General features: G+C 31.1%; 2 protein-coding genes and 1 long non-coding RNA gene across 5 annotated transcripts; all 3 read left to right on the top strand.

Annotated features, from left to right (window-relative positions):
- The first annotated feature begins 1,112 nt into the window (after positions 1 to 1,112).
- LOC133789257 (uncharacterized protein At2g27730, mitochondrial) lies at positions 1,113 to 3,346 on the top strand. Its single transcript, XM_062227025.1, has 4 exons — positions 1,113 to 1,265; positions 1,446 to 1,558; positions 2,179 to 2,217; positions 2,950 to 3,346. The coding sequence occupies exons 2-4, from the start codon at positions 1,448 to 1,450 to the stop codon at positions 3,157 to 3,159; spliced, it is 360 nt and encodes a 119-aa protein (XP_062083009.1). The 5' UTR covers positions 1,113 to 1,265; positions 1,446 to 1,447; the 3' UTR covers positions 3,160 to 3,346.
- Positions 3,347 to 9,151: 5,805 nt separating this feature from the next.
- On the top strand, positions 9,152 to 11,916 carry LOC133789256 (uncharacterized). Its single transcript, XM_062227024.1, has 7 exons — positions 9,152 to 9,301; positions 9,884 to 10,012; positions 10,144 to 10,257; positions 10,507 to 10,785; positions 10,911 to 11,024; positions 11,620 to 11,692; positions 11,784 to 11,916. The coding sequence occupies exons 2-7, from the start codon at positions 9,950 to 9,952 to the stop codon at positions 11,819 to 11,821; spliced, it is 681 nt and encodes a 226-aa protein (XP_062083008.1). The 5' UTR covers positions 9,152 to 9,301; positions 9,884 to 9,949; the 3' UTR covers positions 11,822 to 11,916.
- A 3,812-nt stretch (positions 11,917 to 15,728) lies between these two features.
- On the top strand, positions 15,729 to 19,683 carry LOC133789255 (uncharacterized). Of its 3 annotated transcripts, none has more exons than XR_009873520.1 (4): positions 15,729 to 16,190; positions 16,271 to 16,345; positions 16,814 to 16,875; positions 19,463 to 19,683. It is a non-coding gene; the product is annotated as an uncharacterized LOC133789255 (long non-coding RNA). The 3 variants fall into 3 exon arrangements; XR_009873519.1 differs by lacking the exon at positions 19,463 to 19,683 and adding an exon at positions 18,742 to 19,091; XR_009873521.1 differs by lacking the exon at positions 16,814 to 16,875.
- Positions 19,684 to 20,632: the final 949 nt, after the last annotated feature.

The raw sequence follows: 20,632 nt of genomic DNA, 5'->3' as shown, positions 1-20,632 counted from the left end.
AACAACAGTCCAACAATAGAAAAGTGAATAAGAAATTAGTCTATCTTTCACCTCTAGATAGTCAATAGTAACACAATAACATAGCACACAACATGAATTAGTTCATGAATATGAAAAACAACACAAGATAAACATTAAGAGAACAAAAGCTAAAATAAAAAAAATGAAAAAGAAACATTAAAAAAAACAATAAACGACACAAAGATATTCGGGATAACAACATGCAACATAAACTTAAAACCAACAAAATGACAACCATATCTTTATTTGCAAATGGAGAATGAAAACAAGAGCATCATTATTGAGCAGTAAGTGTTTGAAGATTATGAGATAACAAAAAAATACATATATTGATCTTAGGAAAAAAGAAATAAGTAGAAGATAAAAAAATGGAGAAGATGAACAACAACTAAAATGATTATTCAGTATAAGGTAATGTTCAAGAAAAGAAATCATTGAGCAGTAACCATCATGAAGAATATGAGATAAAAAATATATTGATTTTCGGAAGAAGAAGAAGAAAAATAACTAAAATGAGTACTAGGTATAGGATAAAATGCAAGAAAAGAAAAGGAAAAAAAATTGATTAAAGGTGTAGAAAAAGAAGATGATGTAGTGACTTCGTCAAAGATAGTGAAGTATTGGGTATAGGTACATCTGGCTTCCATTTACACTAAAACATTATTTTATTAAATTACATTGTACACTTCTACTAATTAATAATAATTAAAAACGATGATGATGATGTGATCGTGTAGAAATAAAAAAAAAATGATGAAAAATAACCATTAAAATAGATGAGTGTAGGAGAGAGAGTGTTTGAAAATAATAAAAAATGAAAAAGAAAGATAAAAATATAAGTAGAGTAGATAAGAAAGAGAAAGAGTGTAACAAAAAAATCTGAAAAAGCCTACAATGAATAAGTATACCGTATTTTTTAAAAATACAAATCAACAAAATGTGTAAAAGAAAAATAAAAATAGTAAAATTGTAAAGTTATCCACTTAAACATAAAAATGTAAAAAATGGTCAAATTTACTCATTTTGGGTAAAAATCTCAACAAATAACCCTAAAACACCCCTATATTTCTGACTGGGATAGGCCCAGCCCACTGTTCCAAAAGCCCATTAATGAGCCCAATTTGATTTCGGGATTCTACACTGCTCTGATTCCAGCCGTATGCTAAGCTGCTTAGCTTTCTCCCCTAAACGAACTCACAATCTCAGTCTCAAACCAATCTAATCTCTCTCCCTCTCACTGTTCGGTAAGCCATTTTTCTAATCAATTTTCCCTCTCTCATTTACTGTTTTCGAATTCGTTTTTTGATCAAACGATTCTCTGAAATCTTGTTCATTAGGGTTCTTAATTTCAATTTCTGAATGCTCGATAGTCAACATATAAATATGTGTATTATTGATTGCTAACATTTTTCACTGATCGACAGAAATGGCGTCGAGGATTGCTGCAAGATTTGTGGCTCGGACTCAGCGGAGCTTCTCAGGCAGTGGCAAAATTCTAAGCGAGGAGGAAAAAGCTGCTGAAAATGTTTATATTAAGGTCATTTTCGATTTTATTTTCATTTTTATCAATGCATTTTCCTTATAATGTCACTTGGCAAATGATTTATAAGAATAATTTTTATGTGAATTTATTGACATTGTTAGTATCGCTCTGAGTTTCTTTACTGTATCAATAGTAATTTTTGGCCAGAGCATTCGTACACATTGGATAGTCTTTTAGTTCATTTGATTGATAAAGGAGAGTTTTCGATGAATAAGGCAAGTGGGTAGATGAGATTTCATATCAGTTAATATGTTCTTGAAATTTATAGGCATATATATATATATATGTGTGTGTGTGTTTCTGGTATTTTTAAACAAATTTTCTCCCTTATTTTGCTAACTAATTTGAACTAGATAAGCTATGAGCTAAGGGGTCTAATGATAAATTAGCATACTTGTTGAGGATTAAGAGCTTTGGAAAATGAAATCTTATGATTGACAGTTTTGATGAATCGTCTCATATGTTGAATTTAATAGTTGGTGATATTTGCCCATCAGAAATGCGTTTTAATTTTTTTTTTTTGTGTGTGTGTTGAAAGAGTGTCTGCGACTTCAAAGTTTAGTTTACTGTAGTTATTGTCTTCTTATTGTTTCTGTATGCTCTTTAAATTTCAGAAAATTGAGAAGGAGAAGCTTGAGAAGCTTGCTCGCAAGGTACGACTAATCTATGGCTTACAATTTACTTGTGTACTTTTTAATGTATCATCTGCCATGTCAAAATTGGATGTAGCTGTTCTAATTTAGGCAATAAGTTTTGTTGGTTGCTGAATGGAGAAAGAAAAAAAGGGTTTATCTAATTGCTTTCACAGTTGAGAGAACATATAGTCTGTTCTGTCTTGACTCTTGGAGGAACTATTTATTTAGTGCTTGTATTTATTGGTGTTCCAGAATTAAACATTGAACATATGACATTCTCCTCTTCTAGAATTTGAATGAAAGATGTGAATGCCAATTATTCTTTTGACACTAATTAAACACCAAATTTTCTTTCGTTTATCCTCGAGGCGTTGTTAAAACCCGATTTTGTGAGGGCAAAGACTAGGAAAAAGAAAGACGAAAATGTTTCTAAAATGTTCTTTGGAAGCTTTTCTCGTATTTAATCTATTTGTAGAAGTTCTCACTACTATAAAATTACATCAAATTGAACTCACTCTTTCTGTAAGAAAATTCTCTTTTTTATTTTTAACCAAACAAGAGAAAGTAAAATCCCTTGGATATAGTTACATAGCCTTAGGTCCTTAGTTGCCTTCTTACTTTTCCTTTCAAGTATATCACTATTGCCCTTGACTTCTTGTGATTTCAAGTCATGCAAAGGTCAAGTTCACTCTTCACACCTCAGTTATTGCTTTTCTTTGAGCTTATGCTAAATGATTCGAATCTTTGCAGGGACCTAAACCAGAAGAAACAGCTACTGCGAGCTCTGAGGCGGCAGCCAAACCTGCTGCCCCGACGACCTCTGCTTCTGGAGAATCAACTCAAAAAGTATCAACCGACAAGAATCGGAACTACGCTGTTGTAGCGGGTGTAGTTACCGCTTGTGCTGCTCTAGGATGGTATCTCAGAGGCAGTGAGAAGAAGAAAGAAGTGCAGGATTGAGAATGATGTGGTCTTGTCTTTTGATTAATTACACAATAACCACTGCAAGTCATCTCTTCTGGTTTTGGAATTGGAAGTGGTAGACTCACAATAAACCTGACTATATCTTTGTTGTTCAATAGATATATTGAGTTGCCAATATATCATGACCTTTTTTTCTTGTCTATTTTTGAAAATATTTTGATTTGAGTTGTTGAGTTCAGATCAGCTAGGGCTAGTGAAGTCAGTTCATACTATAATGAGGTATAAAGCAGCATATGAGAAAAGTAAGAAAGAAAGAAAATGAGGGCAATTTTGGAAATTTTCTTTCTTTATTTAGAGGAATGGATATTAACAAATACAATTAGTGTAGTTAATTTGGTTAAAAAACTCAACTAGGAATTTGCCACGTAAATATCCAAATTTTGCAAAATATAGCATTTAGGATTCAAAACTATTTTTGTACTAAAAAGAATACCTAAAGTTTACAACTTTTATAATTTAATTGGTCTAACTTATTATTTTTAAAATGGTAGGTAATCATTTGGTACCCTGGGTTTTTGCAAAGTATCATTTTGGTATGCTCATATGGTACCTTGTATTTTAAAATCGTACATATTTGGTACTCTAAACTCAAATTTAATTAATAAAATTTTACCAATTTAATCAAACTGTTGTCAATTATGTAAGTTCCAAATTTAAATTTAATTACTTAATTACATATAACAAATGACAGTTTTATCATATTGATAAATTTTATCAATCAAATCTGAGTCTAGGGTATCAAATATGTATAATTTTAAAATACAGGGTACTATATGGGCATTATTGAAAACAAGGGTATCAAATATATATAATTTTAAAATACAGGGTACTATATGGGCATTATTAAAAACAGAAGATAACAAAATGATACTTTGTAAAAACATAGGGTACCAAATGAATAAATTCCCTTTTTAAAATGATAAATGTCAACTAAAGATTATATGAAAAACTATTTGTAAGTCATGGGAAGTAAAATATTTAGTTTAGGAAATGGCTGTGCTTAGGATAAACTAAATTGATGTTTCTTAATATAATTTTACTTCCCATGACTTACAAATAATTTAGTTTAAAATTTAGAAACATAAACTAAATTGATGTTTCTTAATATAATTTAATATTGAAAAATAAAATATTTTAAAAAACAGCCATTTCCTTCTACAATAATCTGAACCCCTCTATACAACTAACAATAATAATTACAAACCATTAGTATTTGTTATTTATATAAAAATGATTTATAAACTAGTAATAATAATAATAACAATTAACCATAAGGCACTAATATTAACAATAATGACAATAATAATTTTTACAAACCATTAAAAAAAAACGGTTTACAAATTAATGATAATAATAATAATTCAACTTGTACCATAACCAATAATAATAAAATTAAAATGCTTTACAAATAATGATTACTAAGCACGAGACATTACTATTAACAATAATGATAATAAATTTTTTTACAAACCGCAATTATGTAAATAAAAACAGTTTACAAACTAATAATAATAATAATTTTTCGTATGTATTTTACTTATTCAAGAGACAAATCAATAAATAAACAAATTATTTAGTTTGGAAAATGATAGTCCAAATGTTCAAATGTATGTTTCTAATTAGTACTTCATAAAGTACAAATTGTACAAACATACAACTTATTAAAATTAATTTTTCATTTTGATTATTTTATATAAATCAATTCCATTCCTAACAATTTCTTTTTTAATCTTTTTTTTAAGAGATAAGTTGAAAATTAGCCAATTTAATGAGTTCTTAACTAAAATTACTTCATAAATATTTTTAGTTTAGTTCTACTCATTTTTATCAGAGACAATTCCAAAAATACTCTTGACCACATGGTTCTCTTCTAAAAATAGTATCCACATATTATAAGGGTATAATAAGTATATTAATTAAAATAGTGAGTATTATAGTAAAACTTAAAAATTGTAGATTAAAAAAAAAAGACTTACCTAAAAATGACTATTGAATCTAATTTCTACTTTTTTTTAACAATGCATGTGTTTACGTTATTGTAACATACATGTCAAGCATAATATTTATAAAAAAAAATGAAGGAATCTTTGGTAATTTTAGTCTTATTCCATAGCCAATTTGTTTATGTATTCCCCACATTAACATAACACTTTTTATTTACTGCAAATTATGATTTATATTATGTCTTTCACTGATCTAAATTGGTATAAATTCGAAGCACTCATATTATAAAAATCATTTTTTTAAAACTATAAAATTAACCATTCAAGCAGGTAAGAAAGCACATGAATATTGAAGTTCATGTCAAATTAAAGACTGTCAATGGTGAAGAATATCCACTATTATAGAGTGAGCAGACAATGCTCATTGGTCAAATCCTTCATAATATGAAACAAAACATAAAACATAGTCATAAATGATTGGTTTCTGGTTTGTTATAATTTAAACAAGTACAAATATATAACAACAAACAATGTCGCTTTTTTTTTTAGAAGGGTTTATACATTTTTAGACTTTGTGTTTTGACTTATTATCTATTTGGACCCTTTGTTTTGAAAAATTATTGTATTTTGTAAAATTGTTCAAATATGCCCCTAAATCTGATTTTGATGAACAAAAAATTGAGTATAACAACACAGTTCTTAGGCAGAATGACTATATTTTTATTCTGAGTTGTTAGTTTGATGAATTATTTGTGATTTTAGTTCAAAAAACTTTGATCAAAATCGGGTTTAGGGGTCTATTTGAACTATTTTAGAAAACACAAGGTCCAAAAAATTATTTGTCAAAACACAAGGTCTAAACAGGTAATGAGACAAAACACAAAATTTAAAAAAATATAAACCTATTTTAGAAATATTGTTTAGGGTTTACCACTATAAATAGTGGCATTTTGATGTAAAGAGGGGTGAAATAGTGTAAACTATCTTCTTTAGGGTTACTTAAAAAATATTGTGTTTATTATTTTTTCTTGATAGAATTTCGTTGACGAAATTTGTCGTCCACGTATTCAAATTCGGGTAACTAAATATGTTATAGATAAATACATTTAAATAAATATCTTCTGTTGTACTTGTTCAACTAAACAATATTAAATGAATTAATAAAGGTTAATTAATTCGAATATAGATTTTGATTCACACTGGTCGAACTTCGAGTACTAATTTAGGAGCTTTTATTATCTACTCGAAATTCACAATGAGTTTGGTTACCAAGCCACATTCGTGTCCAAACTTCTTTTCGATATTGTTCGAGACAATCTTGTGCTCTTTCTCAATCGCTCTTTCTCCACAAATTGGAACAATGCACTAAGTTTTAAGTATAATAATATGCTTATAAGATGTAGTGATTCAAAAAAAAGAAGAAGAAATTATTAGAGGTAAAACTATTTCAAAAAAATATTTGTTTTCTTCCTAAAGCACCTTAAAAATTTAAAATAAAACAACTCTCTTTATTTTTATTCTGTTTTTCGTTACAACAAAATTTCATTGAAAAAATATAACATATTACATGAATATATAAAAATTCCTCCCATTAAATAAGTTTTGTTCATAAAAAAAATGCATAATTAATATATGAAAATTATACCTTAGTGACACCCTTGGAAATTCCAAACTAAAGATTATTTTAAAACAACTATCTTTATTATTAAAGTAAATGACGACTAAAATAATCAATGTTTTCAAAAAATTGTATTTTCGGCAACTATATCAATAAGTGGGATTTACTGATAATAATAATGAAAATAGAAGATTGACACGGGGATTTTACGTGGTTGGGGCGTTAACTAGCCTTAGTCCACGAGTCTATATTATTAGAGCTTGAAGAAGCTTTTACAATGGAGTTTTCTCTCAGTCTCTTGACAGAGTTTCTATCTTTTTCTTGTGAATTCGAGAGCCCGTTTACAGTGCTCTGTAGCTTATATTTATAAGCTGATGGGAATACCAGACCTGGGCTGGATCAGACCCAGGCCCATCGGGGAAACGGGTACCAGCGGCCTTTCTAGTGGAGGCCCAATATAAAAAAATACAAAATACACGAAATTCAAACCAGCTAAGGCCCAATAGGTTGACCTTAGAACTACGTCTCGCCCGACAAAACGACGCTTTAGTTCTGATCACTTCCAGTCACGAGGCTGATTCAGGAGACAAGACCGGTCAGAGTACTTGGCTGCGCAGTCCTGACACATCAACGTGCGATCCCGAGGTGACCTTTTCTGCAGGCGAAAAGTGGGGACAACGCCCACGCGAAATGAGGCGGCTTCAGGGTCCTTGACGCTTGGCCCCTTCGACTGGGGATGAGGTGATCCAGGTTCGTTTACCGTTGTCCCGCTCCATTTACCATAGGCCCGGGCCGTATCCGGGTCCGGGACCAGGGCGCGTAGGCCGCAATGGTCCGAGCGCTCTGGGCATCGCCCGGACCATCCTCGCTGAGGACGAACCCGGAGGCACATCCCGGACCCCTCTAATGGGCCCAGTCTTGAGTCCCCAGTCCATACCCGTCCCCTTGGGTACTCTCCATACCAAGAGACCTTGGGCCGGGCCCACGTACTGAGCTGGCCCTCTGACAGCGGACCCAGACGAAGGCCCCGAGCCCATGCAGGAAGTGGGGATAACAATACTTAATATCTTCAAAATGTTACACTTTTATACTAAAAAAAAAAATTTAGCAGTAAATATACCTAATGTTTTTAAAATGTTGCACTTTTATAACATTTTGAAGACATTGAGTAGTATATTTACCAAATTGAGTATCAAATTGCGATATTTTGAAAGAGTAATGATACATGCACACACAAATTACACACAAACACTACACACACTTATGTGACAAATCATTTTAACAATCATATTTATTTAAGATGACCCCACTAAGTAAAAATGATTTTGCCTTGTGTAGTATTTGTATGTAATTTGTGTGTGCATTTATCATTACTCATTTTGAAAACATCAAGTATAGACATTTACTCTTAATATTATGGGAACGACTACAACGTATCTCATTTTTTTGCAACACCGGTGCATCATTTTTCTATTTTCGGCACCTTGATAAATATAATCCCAAATTTGTTTATATGACAGTGTACATTGTAGGTATTTAGAATATCATGCAAATTTTGAATAGTTTACGAAGCCGAAAACAAAGTTCAAACTATCAAATTTTACACGCGTACACAAAAAACCAGGCACGCGGGCAACAGATAGTTTTAACCTTGTTTTGGTACCATAATTTATTAAGAATTTTTTGAAAATTTGTAGGATGTTCTAGATAGCTATAATGTATACCATCATATAAAAAAATTTGAGATTATAACTATTCAGGTACCGAAATAGAAAAATAATGTACCGGTGTTGTAAAAAAAAGATACGTTGTAGTCGCTCCCATATATATATATAGGCTTCTTGGCAAAATGACCTATTTTTTAAGAGTAATGATATGTGCACCTAAAATATGCACCTAAACATTACACACAGTGACGTGTCACTGCTTTCTAAAACAGTGGGTCTCACTTTTAATAAATGTGATTGGCTAGACTAAATTGTCACATCACTATGTGTAATGTTTGGGTGTATATTGTGGGTGCACATATCATTACTCATTTTTTAAAGTCATTTTGCACTCTAGCCTAATTTTAATAATTCTTTGCAAAATGATATCTCATAATTTAGACAACTAGTCGAAAATTTAGACAGGTGGTCGAAAAATTTAGGCAGCTAATCGAAAATTTTAGACAACTAGTCGAAAAATTGTCGAATTTTAGACAGAGTCCATTTTACAAAAAATTATCAAAAGTACAAAAAATAATCAAAAGTAAGGCAGAGTACAAAACCACTAAAAAAAAAAAAAAAAAAAGAGAGAGGCTATTTTCAACAATTTTCACTTATCCAATTGTCTTGTACCTTTTAACTTATTTTAGTTCCAACTTAAAACAAATAAAGAATAAAATTTTAGATAGAAAAGATAGATAAAATTTTTTTGGTTTGATTTGAGATTTAATCCTAAACCCTACAAATAACACCATATCCCTCTTTCTCTTCTTCTTCTTCTTCTTCCTCACCTCAAGGTCAACCCTGAAGCCACCGCTCACTCCCTCGCTCTCGCCCCTCGCCGTCTACTGGTAAGAGCACCTCTTCAAGCTCTCCTCGTCGTTTCCTTACTCTTCAAACCATTATCGTCTTACACTCACTCACTCACTTATCTACAAGTACAACAAGAATTACTTTTTATTTTTGGGATACAAATTTTCTGGGTTCCTATATCGTTGAATCAATGTTTATTGCGTGGTAGTGATTTTGTGACCCTCGTTGATTCTAAGTTATTTGTTTGTGACATAGTTTGTGATGGTTCTAATGTTGGAACCATAATGATATATACAAGAATCTTTTCTCATGTAATGCTAATTGGTTTTTATTGACCAAAGTTTATATATATATTTTTTTTTTGGGGGGGGGGGGAGACCATTATTGCATAAGTTTAATGAACAAAGAAAGAAACTATGCAAATTCAATGCTTGTATTGATGGCTTTGCTTTTTCTTTCAATTTTGTACACTATTTTTCTACCTGTAATTCATGGATTTTAGCACAGGTACAGATTGCCACCCCTATTCAATTTATGCTCTTAGAGCAAATGCAAATGTTTGAGATTATTTTTATTGGGCTTATTCGTTTTCTTACAAGTACCCACTTAACTTCTCTCAGGTAATTCCAGTCAAACAGAAATTCACAGCTGTGTTGAGACATTTGAGTACCACAAAATCGTGTGGTATGGCAATGGAGGCCGATGGAACAAGTGGCTCTCTTAGTTTGCTGAAGCAAGGAGCTGAAGCTGTGAGTAGTTGTAAATTGATGAAATTACTAAAACTTGTTTGAGGAACTGTGTAAAATGAGGTCCAAATACATGTCATGATGGTTGGCTTCTTTTCTCATGCTTCTGATCTTACCCTTCTGTTTGTTTGCAGAGAATTTTCGAATCAGATTTTGTGGGAAGGAGGTCGATAATCAAGGAGCGCTTCTCAAAGAAGTATAGGCATCCATCTTTGGATTTAAAACTTACTCTTAAGCGCTTGAATGCAGTTAGTTTCTTTTTCTTTTTACTCTCCTTTTCTCTCTTATTATGCTCACTGTTCTAGTCTCTTTAGTGTTGATCTCCACATGTAGTTATTGACAGTTCAATACTTGTTTTGAAAATATTTACTAATTAAAGCTACATTTGGTTGGAAAGTAATAAAAACAGAAGAACAGGAATATATCATTGGTTTACACAATTTACAAACACATTGGTTTTGAATTGGAAATCAAAGAGGCTTTACATGTTCGTGTAGGAAGCTAGGTGCATGACGAAGGCACGCCGACTTGGGGTCTATACGCCATTGTTGTTTTTTGTGGACCCTGTTCTACACACTCTCACATTTGAGTATGTAGAGGGTCCTTCAGTAAAAGATGTATTCCTTGAATTTGGAGCGCATGGTATCCGAAAAGAACAGATGGATGATATTGCGAAGCAAATCGGCGAGGCAATTGCCAAACTACATGATGGTGGCTTGATTCATGGTGATTTAACCACATCAAACATGTTAATTAAAGGTGTTACCAATCAGCTGGTAAGTTTCTTGAGATATCTTTATTTAATTATTAGTTCGAATGAGAAGAAAAATTCTTAATGTTCTTTGATATAAGGCTAAACTTGTTAAAATTTGTACCATAAACACAAAGTTCTTTTTGATAGGTGCTTATTGATTTTGGTTTGAGCTTCACATCAACCCTTCCAGAAGACAAAGCTGTCGATTTATACGTATTGGAACGAGCTTTGCTCTCGATGCATTCTTCGTGTGGGAATGTGGTAAGCCCTGGCTGTTGAAATTTTGTTGATAAATTGTTGCTTGTATGAAAACATGGCCTTTTAAAACTACTTTTATAACAAAAAATACACACATATATATAAAGGGAGCGACTACAGTGCATTACCTTTTTTTGCAACACTGGTGCATCATTTTTCTATTTTCAGCACCTGATAGATATAATTCAAATTTTTTTTATATGACGTTGTACATTGTAGGTATTTAGAATATCCTGCAAATTTTCAAGAAATTCTGAATAGTTTACGAAGCCAGAGTTCAAACTGTCAAATTTTACATGCTTACACAAAAAAACAGGCACACGTGCAACAGACAATTTAGACCCTGTTTCGGTACTATAATTTATTCAGAATTTCTTGAAAATTTGTAGAATGTTCTAAATAGCTATAATGCACACCATCATATAATTTATTTTTTTTGGATTATAACTATTGAAGTGCCGAAATAGAAAAGGATGCACCGGTGTTAAAAAAAAAGATGCGTTATAGTCGCTCTCTATATATATATAACTAAACAAATCGAAAAATGCACTGTGTTTTCCCATACTAGAATTGTTAAAAGTGCAAATTTCTTCTGTAGATGGATCAAATACTCGCCGCATATAGGAAGTCCTCAAAACAGTGGTCATCAACATTGAATAAGTTAGCTCAAGGTGTGACTTTGATCCTTTGACTATATAGAGACTATTAAAATCTCAGTTTCCACTTAATTGGTTTCCTTTACTAATCCACAACTTCATACAGTGAGACAACGAGGTCGAAAGCGCACCATGGTTGGATGAGAAGCTTTGAAAACCATCTCGTGCATGTGGTTTGCTCCCACAAAGTCCGAGGTTCGAGTCCCTCCCGAGCACCTACATATTATTGCTGTAGTATTTTGGTCCCCAAAAATTGTAGGATTAGGCAGGAACTTAGTTAAAAAAAAAAGTTGATGGATCCTGTATTAACTCATTATCTTGAATTTTTTACGAAAGTTTTGTAAATCAACAGAGGACCATTTGGTTATTCTATTATGTGTTTTTTAATCCAAGGTGTGTGTGAGGATCATATTGGAAAAAAAAATGTGTTGTTGTATTATAAATTTGAGAGAATGCCTATGGTTCCCAACTTTAAAAACGAAACCAACAAATAGACTATTAGTATATACTATATAGTGCTGTTTTTATTAGTGCAAATGGAGTTCAACTAGAGAACATCATCAATTATGTTAAACAAACATGTGGAAAAAGGGGTGAATTGATGAAATCTAGTGGCTTTACCAAGCCAAATCTCATCAAGGACTTTGTTGTATACTTGACGTTTGGTTTGAGGTAATGGTAATAGTAATGAGATTTGATTATGAGTATTGATATGTGCACCTAAAATATGCACCTAAAATATGCACCTAATTATTACATACAGTGACATCACTGTTTTTTAAAACAGCGATATATACTTGACGTTTGGTTTGGGGTAATGGTAATGAGGTTTGATTATGAGTAATGATATGTGCACCCAAAATATGCACCTAAATATTACACACAGTGACATCACTGTTTTTTAAAACAGTGGGTCCTATTTTTAATAAATGTGATTAGTTAGGTTAAACTGCTACATAACTATGTGTAATGTTTGAATGTTTATTTTGAGTGCAAATATCATTTCTCATTGATTATAGTGTTTGGTTTGTTGTTGGAATGGATTGGAATCAATGATAATGGACAAAAATAACCCTATTTGGATAAATTATAAATGTATTTAATATATATTAAATATTCCATATATATATTCAATATCATATATATTAAATATTTAATCCTAATATATAATATATATTATTTAATGTATATTTAATATTAAATATATAATATATTATTTATTATATATTATATATATTTCTTAATCTTTAATATATTATTAGTATAAAATATAATAATTAATATATAATATTTAATACTAATTAAATATTATATATCTATGGGCAAAATTGACAAAAATGGTTGAAATGGAGGATTACTAAAGGGGAGATGAGCATTCCATTATAATGGATTCCAACACTCAAAATGCCAAACCAAACAAAACAAAGGAATGAGAACTTTGATTTCATTCCCATTCAACCAAACCAAACATGCCATTAACATTAACAAAGTAATGATTGGGATACACTCTTTTTACCCACTAAAATTAAATTTATTTATGATTGGTCAAGTACTATTATTAGTATAAATAATTCTCAATTAGGTGTTAACTAACTCAACTGTCATCTCGATGTGCCTATCATAAATAAAAGATAAATTTATATTCAGTACCATTTTTTGTATAATTTTGTTAATAATTTCTTTTTTTTGGACTTATATATATATATATATGTGTGGAAATTTTTTTATAAGGGCTTTACTTTAAGTCCTACTGGTAGGGCTCTCAGTGTTTACAACCCGCGAACAGTTTTCGGCGCAATTTTTTTTTATGACCGTGTATATTGTAGCTATTTAGAGCATCCTGCAAATTTTTCAGAAAATTCTGAATAGTTTACAGTACCAAAAACTAGATTAAAAAATTATTATTGTTATAAGAATATTCCGGTAATTTGGTTTTCAAGGATTTGGTGGGGAATTTTCAGAAATGATGCTTTTATTTATTTATTAGAAGTATCTTTTCTCCAAACATGTTGTCATTGATTTATGATTTTAATATGTAATATCAGTGTGAGGTCTATGCCCAAATTAAATATTGATTTGTGGAATTAGGTGGTCCTGACTTGTGTTTTCATGTCCAATTCAATTGGTTTTGTCAAGCCTTACTAACGTATACTCTAATAACTCTATTGCAGATGATTGATGGCTGTGTACCATTTTCACCAAACCAACTGTGAGCAATGAAGAGAAGAAGAGGATTCTTCATTTCGTTATTGTTGGTGGTGGCCCAACTGGTGTGGAGTTTGCTGCAGAGCTTCATGATTTAGGCTGTGTACCATTTCTATAGGCAGGAGGAGGTCATATTCTGGGAATGTAAGTAAAATTTGAAATCTAAAATACTCATTTCATTGAGAAAATAGTTGTCACTGAGATGATCATTCTCATTGTAGATCTATTATAGCACGTCTTTCAAGGCTGTTATATAATTTCCTACCTAAATGATTCTATTTAAGCAGGACCTGCTTCCAATTAGGGAGTGATGAAGCAAAAATTGATTTATAATGTAAAAATTGAAGTTAAAATACTTTATGAGTAAAGCATGTGATATGAATGCTTGAATCTGACAATAGATCTCATGGATTTGCAGGTTTGACAAAAGAATTACAGCTTTTGCTGAACAAAAGTTTCAAAAAACCTTAAACAAGTGTTGCTTCATTGAGCACAGGCTAATAGGCGAGCACGCGAGCACTGGCGACTGATGAATGGCTGCAAGTTGAGGGATGTGACAACGTATATGCCCTTGGTGATTGTGCTACCATCAATCAGCGAAAAGTCATTGTACCTACTCTTGTTTTTTCTTATATATCAAACAATCTGGTTGTTGCATTATTATCTTGAAGAGTTAGTTGTCATATAAGTATTGTCTTCTATAATTGTGTAAATTTCCAACACAATTGTATTATGCTTTTCCTACTCCTATGTTGTTTTTCTTCCATGATGGAAAAACGTAGTATCCTGTATTGATTTTCCTCGAGAAATTTAGTATAATTTAACCATCCTTTAACCGGAAGAAATACATTTGTCCATATTAAAAATATAGGCTTAACGATTAAATTCTGTTAAAACTGTTCCATGTGTTGATTCCATGTGCTCATTTTATTTTATTTGAGTTATGCATGTGAATTACGAATGCAACCACATGCAATCTAAAGCAACATATGGCTAGTCCAAGTGCAACACACTCCAACTCACTGCAACTCTTAATGTGAGTTGTCTATATGAATTACGAATGCAACCTAAAGCAACCAATGGCTAGTCCAAGTGCAACCCACTGCAACTGCAAATGTGAGTTATACATATGAATTACAAATGCAACCACATGCAACCTAAAGCAACCCATGACTAGTCCAAGTGCAACCCACTGCAACTCATAATGCGAGTTATACATATGAATTATGAATGCAACCACATGCAACCTAAAGCAACCAATGGCTAGTCCAAGTGCAACCCACTGCAACTCACAATGCGAGTTATACATATGAATTACGAATGCAACCACATGCAACCTAAAGCAACCAATGGCTAGTCCAAGTGCAACCCACTACAACTGCTAATGTGAGTTATACATATGAATTACGAATGCAACCTAAAGCAACCAATGGCTATGTAGCACCCACATTATTTTGATATAATATAGCCAATAATCATATGATTTCATTGCATTACATATCATACAATATGTATAATTTGAGCATATGCATATTCTTATAAGTGTTTTCATGTATAAGTATAAAAATTGTGTATGTGATGTCTATATGTATGCTCAATATTATTAACCTTGTGGCATTTGAGTTGTCTTTTATGGGTGTTTGATGTGCTCAAGATATAAGAAAGTATGAAAATATGGACAAGGCATGGAATTAAGTGATGAAAGTGAGATATAGAAGGCAAAATAGGTTAAGTAGTGAAAAATAGTACAATGTCGATTACTAGTATTTTGGTGTAAAATTGAGTATTTATGGATTTACCAAATGTAATCGAGGTATGATTAAGGTCTCATTGATGATCTAAAAATGGTTTTAGAACCATTGGATCAATTCTTGATGGGAGGCATACATAATCAGTGGTATTGATGCAAAGTCAAAACGAGCTTAGCATAAGTGCGCTACGCTCGATCGGGTAAGCATAACTATTGGGTATGAAGTCATATGGACCTAAGGTTTGGTGTGAGTGTTTTATACATAAGGATAATAGGCCTAGTAGATGATTAAGTCGAAATTATTGAAGTGATAAGGTTTTCATAAGTCAAAAGGTGAAATGATGAGATGAAATGTGTCAAATTTTGATACAATAAGGCTAAATCATTGAAAATAAGGAATTTTCATCAACCTTATCACTTTGCACGACCATTACTCTGAAAAACAGAGAGAAAAGAAAACCAAAAACCATTTATTGGCTGGTTTGAATAAATTCTAAGGAGATCCAAGTGAAAGCAAAGCCAAAGAAGTAGATTAAGCTTAGTTCTAGCCTTTTTATGGTAAGTTCTTGTACTTGGAAGTTAAACTATGTTTTTGAATTTTTCTGAGAGCTTATATATGGTGTTTTATCCTTTTTAAGATATTTCTTGAGGTTTTCAAGTGGTTTGAGGTTTAGAAAAGCTTGAAGAGATTGTTTTCGCCGAAAAGTTGCTCGGTAAGTGAATTTTTGTGTTTTATGAGGTTTTTGGGGTTCTTGGAGTACAAGATGATTTTTGGTTATTTGATTGAGTTTATAAGAGAGTATATATGTTTATAAATGTTTGAATATATGTGGAGACTCATTTAATTTGGGTGATGATCTAGGAGATAAGAATTTTATCAAAATCGGTATATGATAACTTTATGATGAATCATGTTGGTATTTGGGATATATGGTTATGGCAGGTTATTTGATGTTGATTATTGGTTGATTTTGACATTTGAGGATAGCTAAAATTAAGGGGAAACTCTGTCAAAATTTCTCCAAATGTCTAAGATAAATCTAATGCTCGATCTAGGTGGTTTAAGGCATTTTAGGCATGTTTTGGGTATGAAATTTGATATGATGTTTTATGGGTATTTTTAAATGAGAGTTCAATGTATTACTGCCATCATTATGATGAGAAATCAATGCCATTGTCAGGATAAGCACATCAATACCTAAGACACCACTTGTTACACGGTGAACTGTATTTTGGACAAAAGGTAAGTAAAGTACTCAACTGCAACACAAGAATTATGTGTTATGTGAAAGTATGCATTATATGAATATTTTGTGAGGAAGTGGTATTAACATACAGTGACACTTCATCATAAATTTGTATGCATGACATAATAGTGATATGGTAAATTATTATATGATATAAGATCATGCATGATATTATGATGATTAATTATATGATGCCTTTGCAAGTTTTGTGCAACATAAAAGAAAGTTGTTATAAGAAGTTTAAGTTCAGTGCCACTGTTTTGAAAAGGCAAATGAAAGTGTTAATAAGTGTAAACGGAGGCCTATAGTAGGCTTATAGTGGCTGCCCAATAATTTGGGCTAGGTTTTAGTGAACCAATTATATTGTTGCCATGTTTTCGTTTTTATTTCTCCTCCATATGAGTTATTGTTATATGTATTGACACCACAGTGCGTGGCCGCCTTAACTCTTGAGCCCGACGGGGCAACGATGGAATAAGGTTTTTAATGTGCCCTACTGTGGTGATGGCTAGCCGGAGGAGAACCCATGAGATTTTGTATTATATGTGTAACAAGCCCTGCAGGCATTGACCAATTCAAATAGTGTGCACAATATTAAGGGGCCCAAAATTTAAAAAGAAGTTGTGTATGTGATGGACCCAAAACGGGTATGTTTAAAAATTTATATATCGCAAGCGCACGAATCGTCCATATAGAATAGTGATCGTGTAAGCAAGGATGTCGAACCCAAAGGAGTTGTCTAAAATAAAAAATGAAACTATTTTAAGTCAAAAATAATAAATTATAACCTAGCTCCAAAGATTGATGAGTTTTAATATTATGAACATAAAATAAAAGATTGAAAAATAAAGCTATTTAAGAGAATAAAAATAAAGCAATAATGAGTTGAAAATAAGTGTTAAAAGAAAAGATTATTAAGATACTAGAATCCACAAAATGTAAGTTTAATAATATTTATTAGTATATTGATTCCCAAATTTTAGTGATAGTTAAAATAATTTAAACTATCATTTTCCAAAAATATTTATAATTTTAAGCACAATTTTCTTATAAAAAGATAGGATTTTTCTTTACTTTTCAAAATTATAATTTCAAAGCATTTAGTGTAAATCAATCTAATGAAATAACAAATAAATCAATGAACATTATTTATAAGGCAAAACATAATATTTTTGTTCTAAGCATGGATGTGTACAATTTAATGATACATCTTACACAAAGAATATTATGTATTTGCACTAATGAAAAACAAAGTTTAAATATGTGCTAACAATCCAAAATACATGATATTTAAGATGAAAGAAGATATTTGAAGAAGAAAATTCCATAAACTTTGTTGCACAAAATGGGAAATCAACATACAAAATAAACACTATCTAGTTACAAATTGTTTCATCATCACCTTAATAATCTTAAAAAGATTAGAAACTCATAACTAGAATAGAAAATACAAACAAAAAAATTACAAACATAGATAGGAAAATTTGGAGAAACCCCCAAATTTTTCCTCTAAAAATACATAGAAAAAAATAAAAAGAAGAAGAAGATGAAGAGAATAGAGAGGTTTTGAAATGTGTAGAGTTTTTGGTATAGTAACCTCCCTCCCAAATGGACACCACAAATCCCTTATTTATAGCAAAAAGTGATGATTAAAATAATCAATTCAAATTGATTAAATTAATTGAATTAATTATAATATGGCAAATAGGGGTAAATTATATGGTGTAATTATGATATTTTTGGGTAAAATATGTAGAAAGTGAGATAAAAAAATGGTATTTTTGTCATAGGGGACAAATGTGCTTTTGCACAATTTATGGGCTCAAGATAAATGAAGGGGCTGCTTTGTGGCTTGTGTTCAGGTGGCTGGTGGGTGATGGCCAAATGGTGAGCTTGGTGGAGATAGGCGCAGGAACTAAAGCTGGCAGGTGGCATTTGTGTCTAGGGTCTTCAAGTGGCATTTGATTAAAGCAAATAAATGGTTGAAGCTGGCTGAACGTGGTGGCTGGAATGGGTGCATGGCATTGGGCCTGGGCCATGCTGTTGGGCTGGCTGGATTTTGCTACTTCAGAAATGCCACATTCTTTTGTTATTTTTCACAAAAATGCCACTTTTTTCATCATTTTTCTTGATTTTCAAGAGCATAAATTTCCTACAAAATAAATATAAAATAAATTATAATATAATATTTTCAACTATAAAATAAATCAATTTAATTCTTTGAAAATATTAATTATAACTTAATTTATATTTTATATTTGAGTTCAATAATACAACATTTTTTTTCCACTAACTTAACAATAATAATTTAAATAATTAACTACAACATTTTACAACAAAATAACTATAAAAACACACAAAAGTATATAAAATCATGATAAGACTAATAAATTCAAAATTACTTAAAAACTTAATAAATTACTTAAAAACTCAAGAATTAAGCAACAATTAGCACAAAAAAAGTGGTAGAATAACTCTATTTTGTAGAGTTATCAGTATGTCCATTGATATTGAGTAATCATTAGCATTGCATGCATTACTTTGCTTACTGAGCTTTAGGCTCACAGTTGTCTTGTGTTGCAGGTAGAGAAAGAAATGTGTGAATGACATGAGGAGAACTGAAGCATGGTCCTGACCCTGATTTGTACATATGAACACATCGACTTTTTGTGGGTTATTTCAGTTATCAGTGAGATGTTTGTAATAAAGTGTGAAGTTATGTTTTGAAAATAAATTGGGTTATTTAATACTTATGTATAATATGTTTGAGACACAGTTTATGTTTAATGTAAATAATGTGAAATAAGTTTTCAAGTTTAAAAAAAAAAAAAATGTCCAGACTTCCGCAGTAATAAATTATGATATAATTTTAAAACGTAACACCTCAAATATGGTTTTAACTAAAATAAGTGAGGGTGTTACAGGCTAGTCCAAGTGTAACCCACTGCAACTCATAATGCGAGTTATACATATGAATTACGAATGCAACTACGTGCAACCTAAAGCAACCCATGGCTAGTCCAAGTGCAACCACTGCAACTTCTAATGTGAGTTATACATATGAATTGCGAACTTTAAAGCTCCAAAGTAACTTATATAGCGACCATTTTATGTTTGGAATTTTTTACTAAAATAAGAAGCAACTTAAACAAACTAAGCAACCTGATCTTATGCTACATAACATCTTAAAGAAAACTACAACCCCAAATGATGAAATTCGTGTGTTCTTCATATATGAAAATAGAGAAGAATTATTTTATATGTGACTGCTTTTGTTGCATATAAAAAAGCAGGTAAATTTTGTATATGTACATGATAAAATACGTGTGTTCTTCATATATGATGTATAAACAAAGATCAATATTGATAGGACATCAATATCATGATAAAAATATTCTAATTGAATAGATAGTGTACTAATTAATTTTGTAATTTTTTTTAAAAATGATTAAAGCATATAGACAACTTTATTCACATTCCAAACAAACTTTTTCCAGCACATATCATGGGCAAAGAAAAAATAATATTTTAAATTTGCAAGTTGCATGTAGATAATTTAGTACCATATCTTTGTGTGAGACAGACCGCAATTTTGCAAAAAAAAAAATGAAAGTTATGCATTAATGAATGATATTTGTATACATCGTATAAATGCATTAAATTTTTTTTATATATGTATTAATAAAAAAATCCAAAAAAAAAATTATTTAGTTTTCATTCTTATTATGTTAAATCATTTATATATTAATTTAT

Source organism: Humulus lupulus, chromosome 7, assembly GCF_963169125.1.
Source record: "Humulus lupulus chromosome 7, drHumLupu1.1, whole genome shotgun sequence".
NCBI lineage: Eukaryota > Viridiplantae > Streptophyta > Magnoliopsida > Rosales > Cannabaceae > Humulus > Humulus lupulus.
Note: the sequence above shows the minus strand (reverse complement) of the source record. Positions and strands in the feature narration are given on the sequence as shown.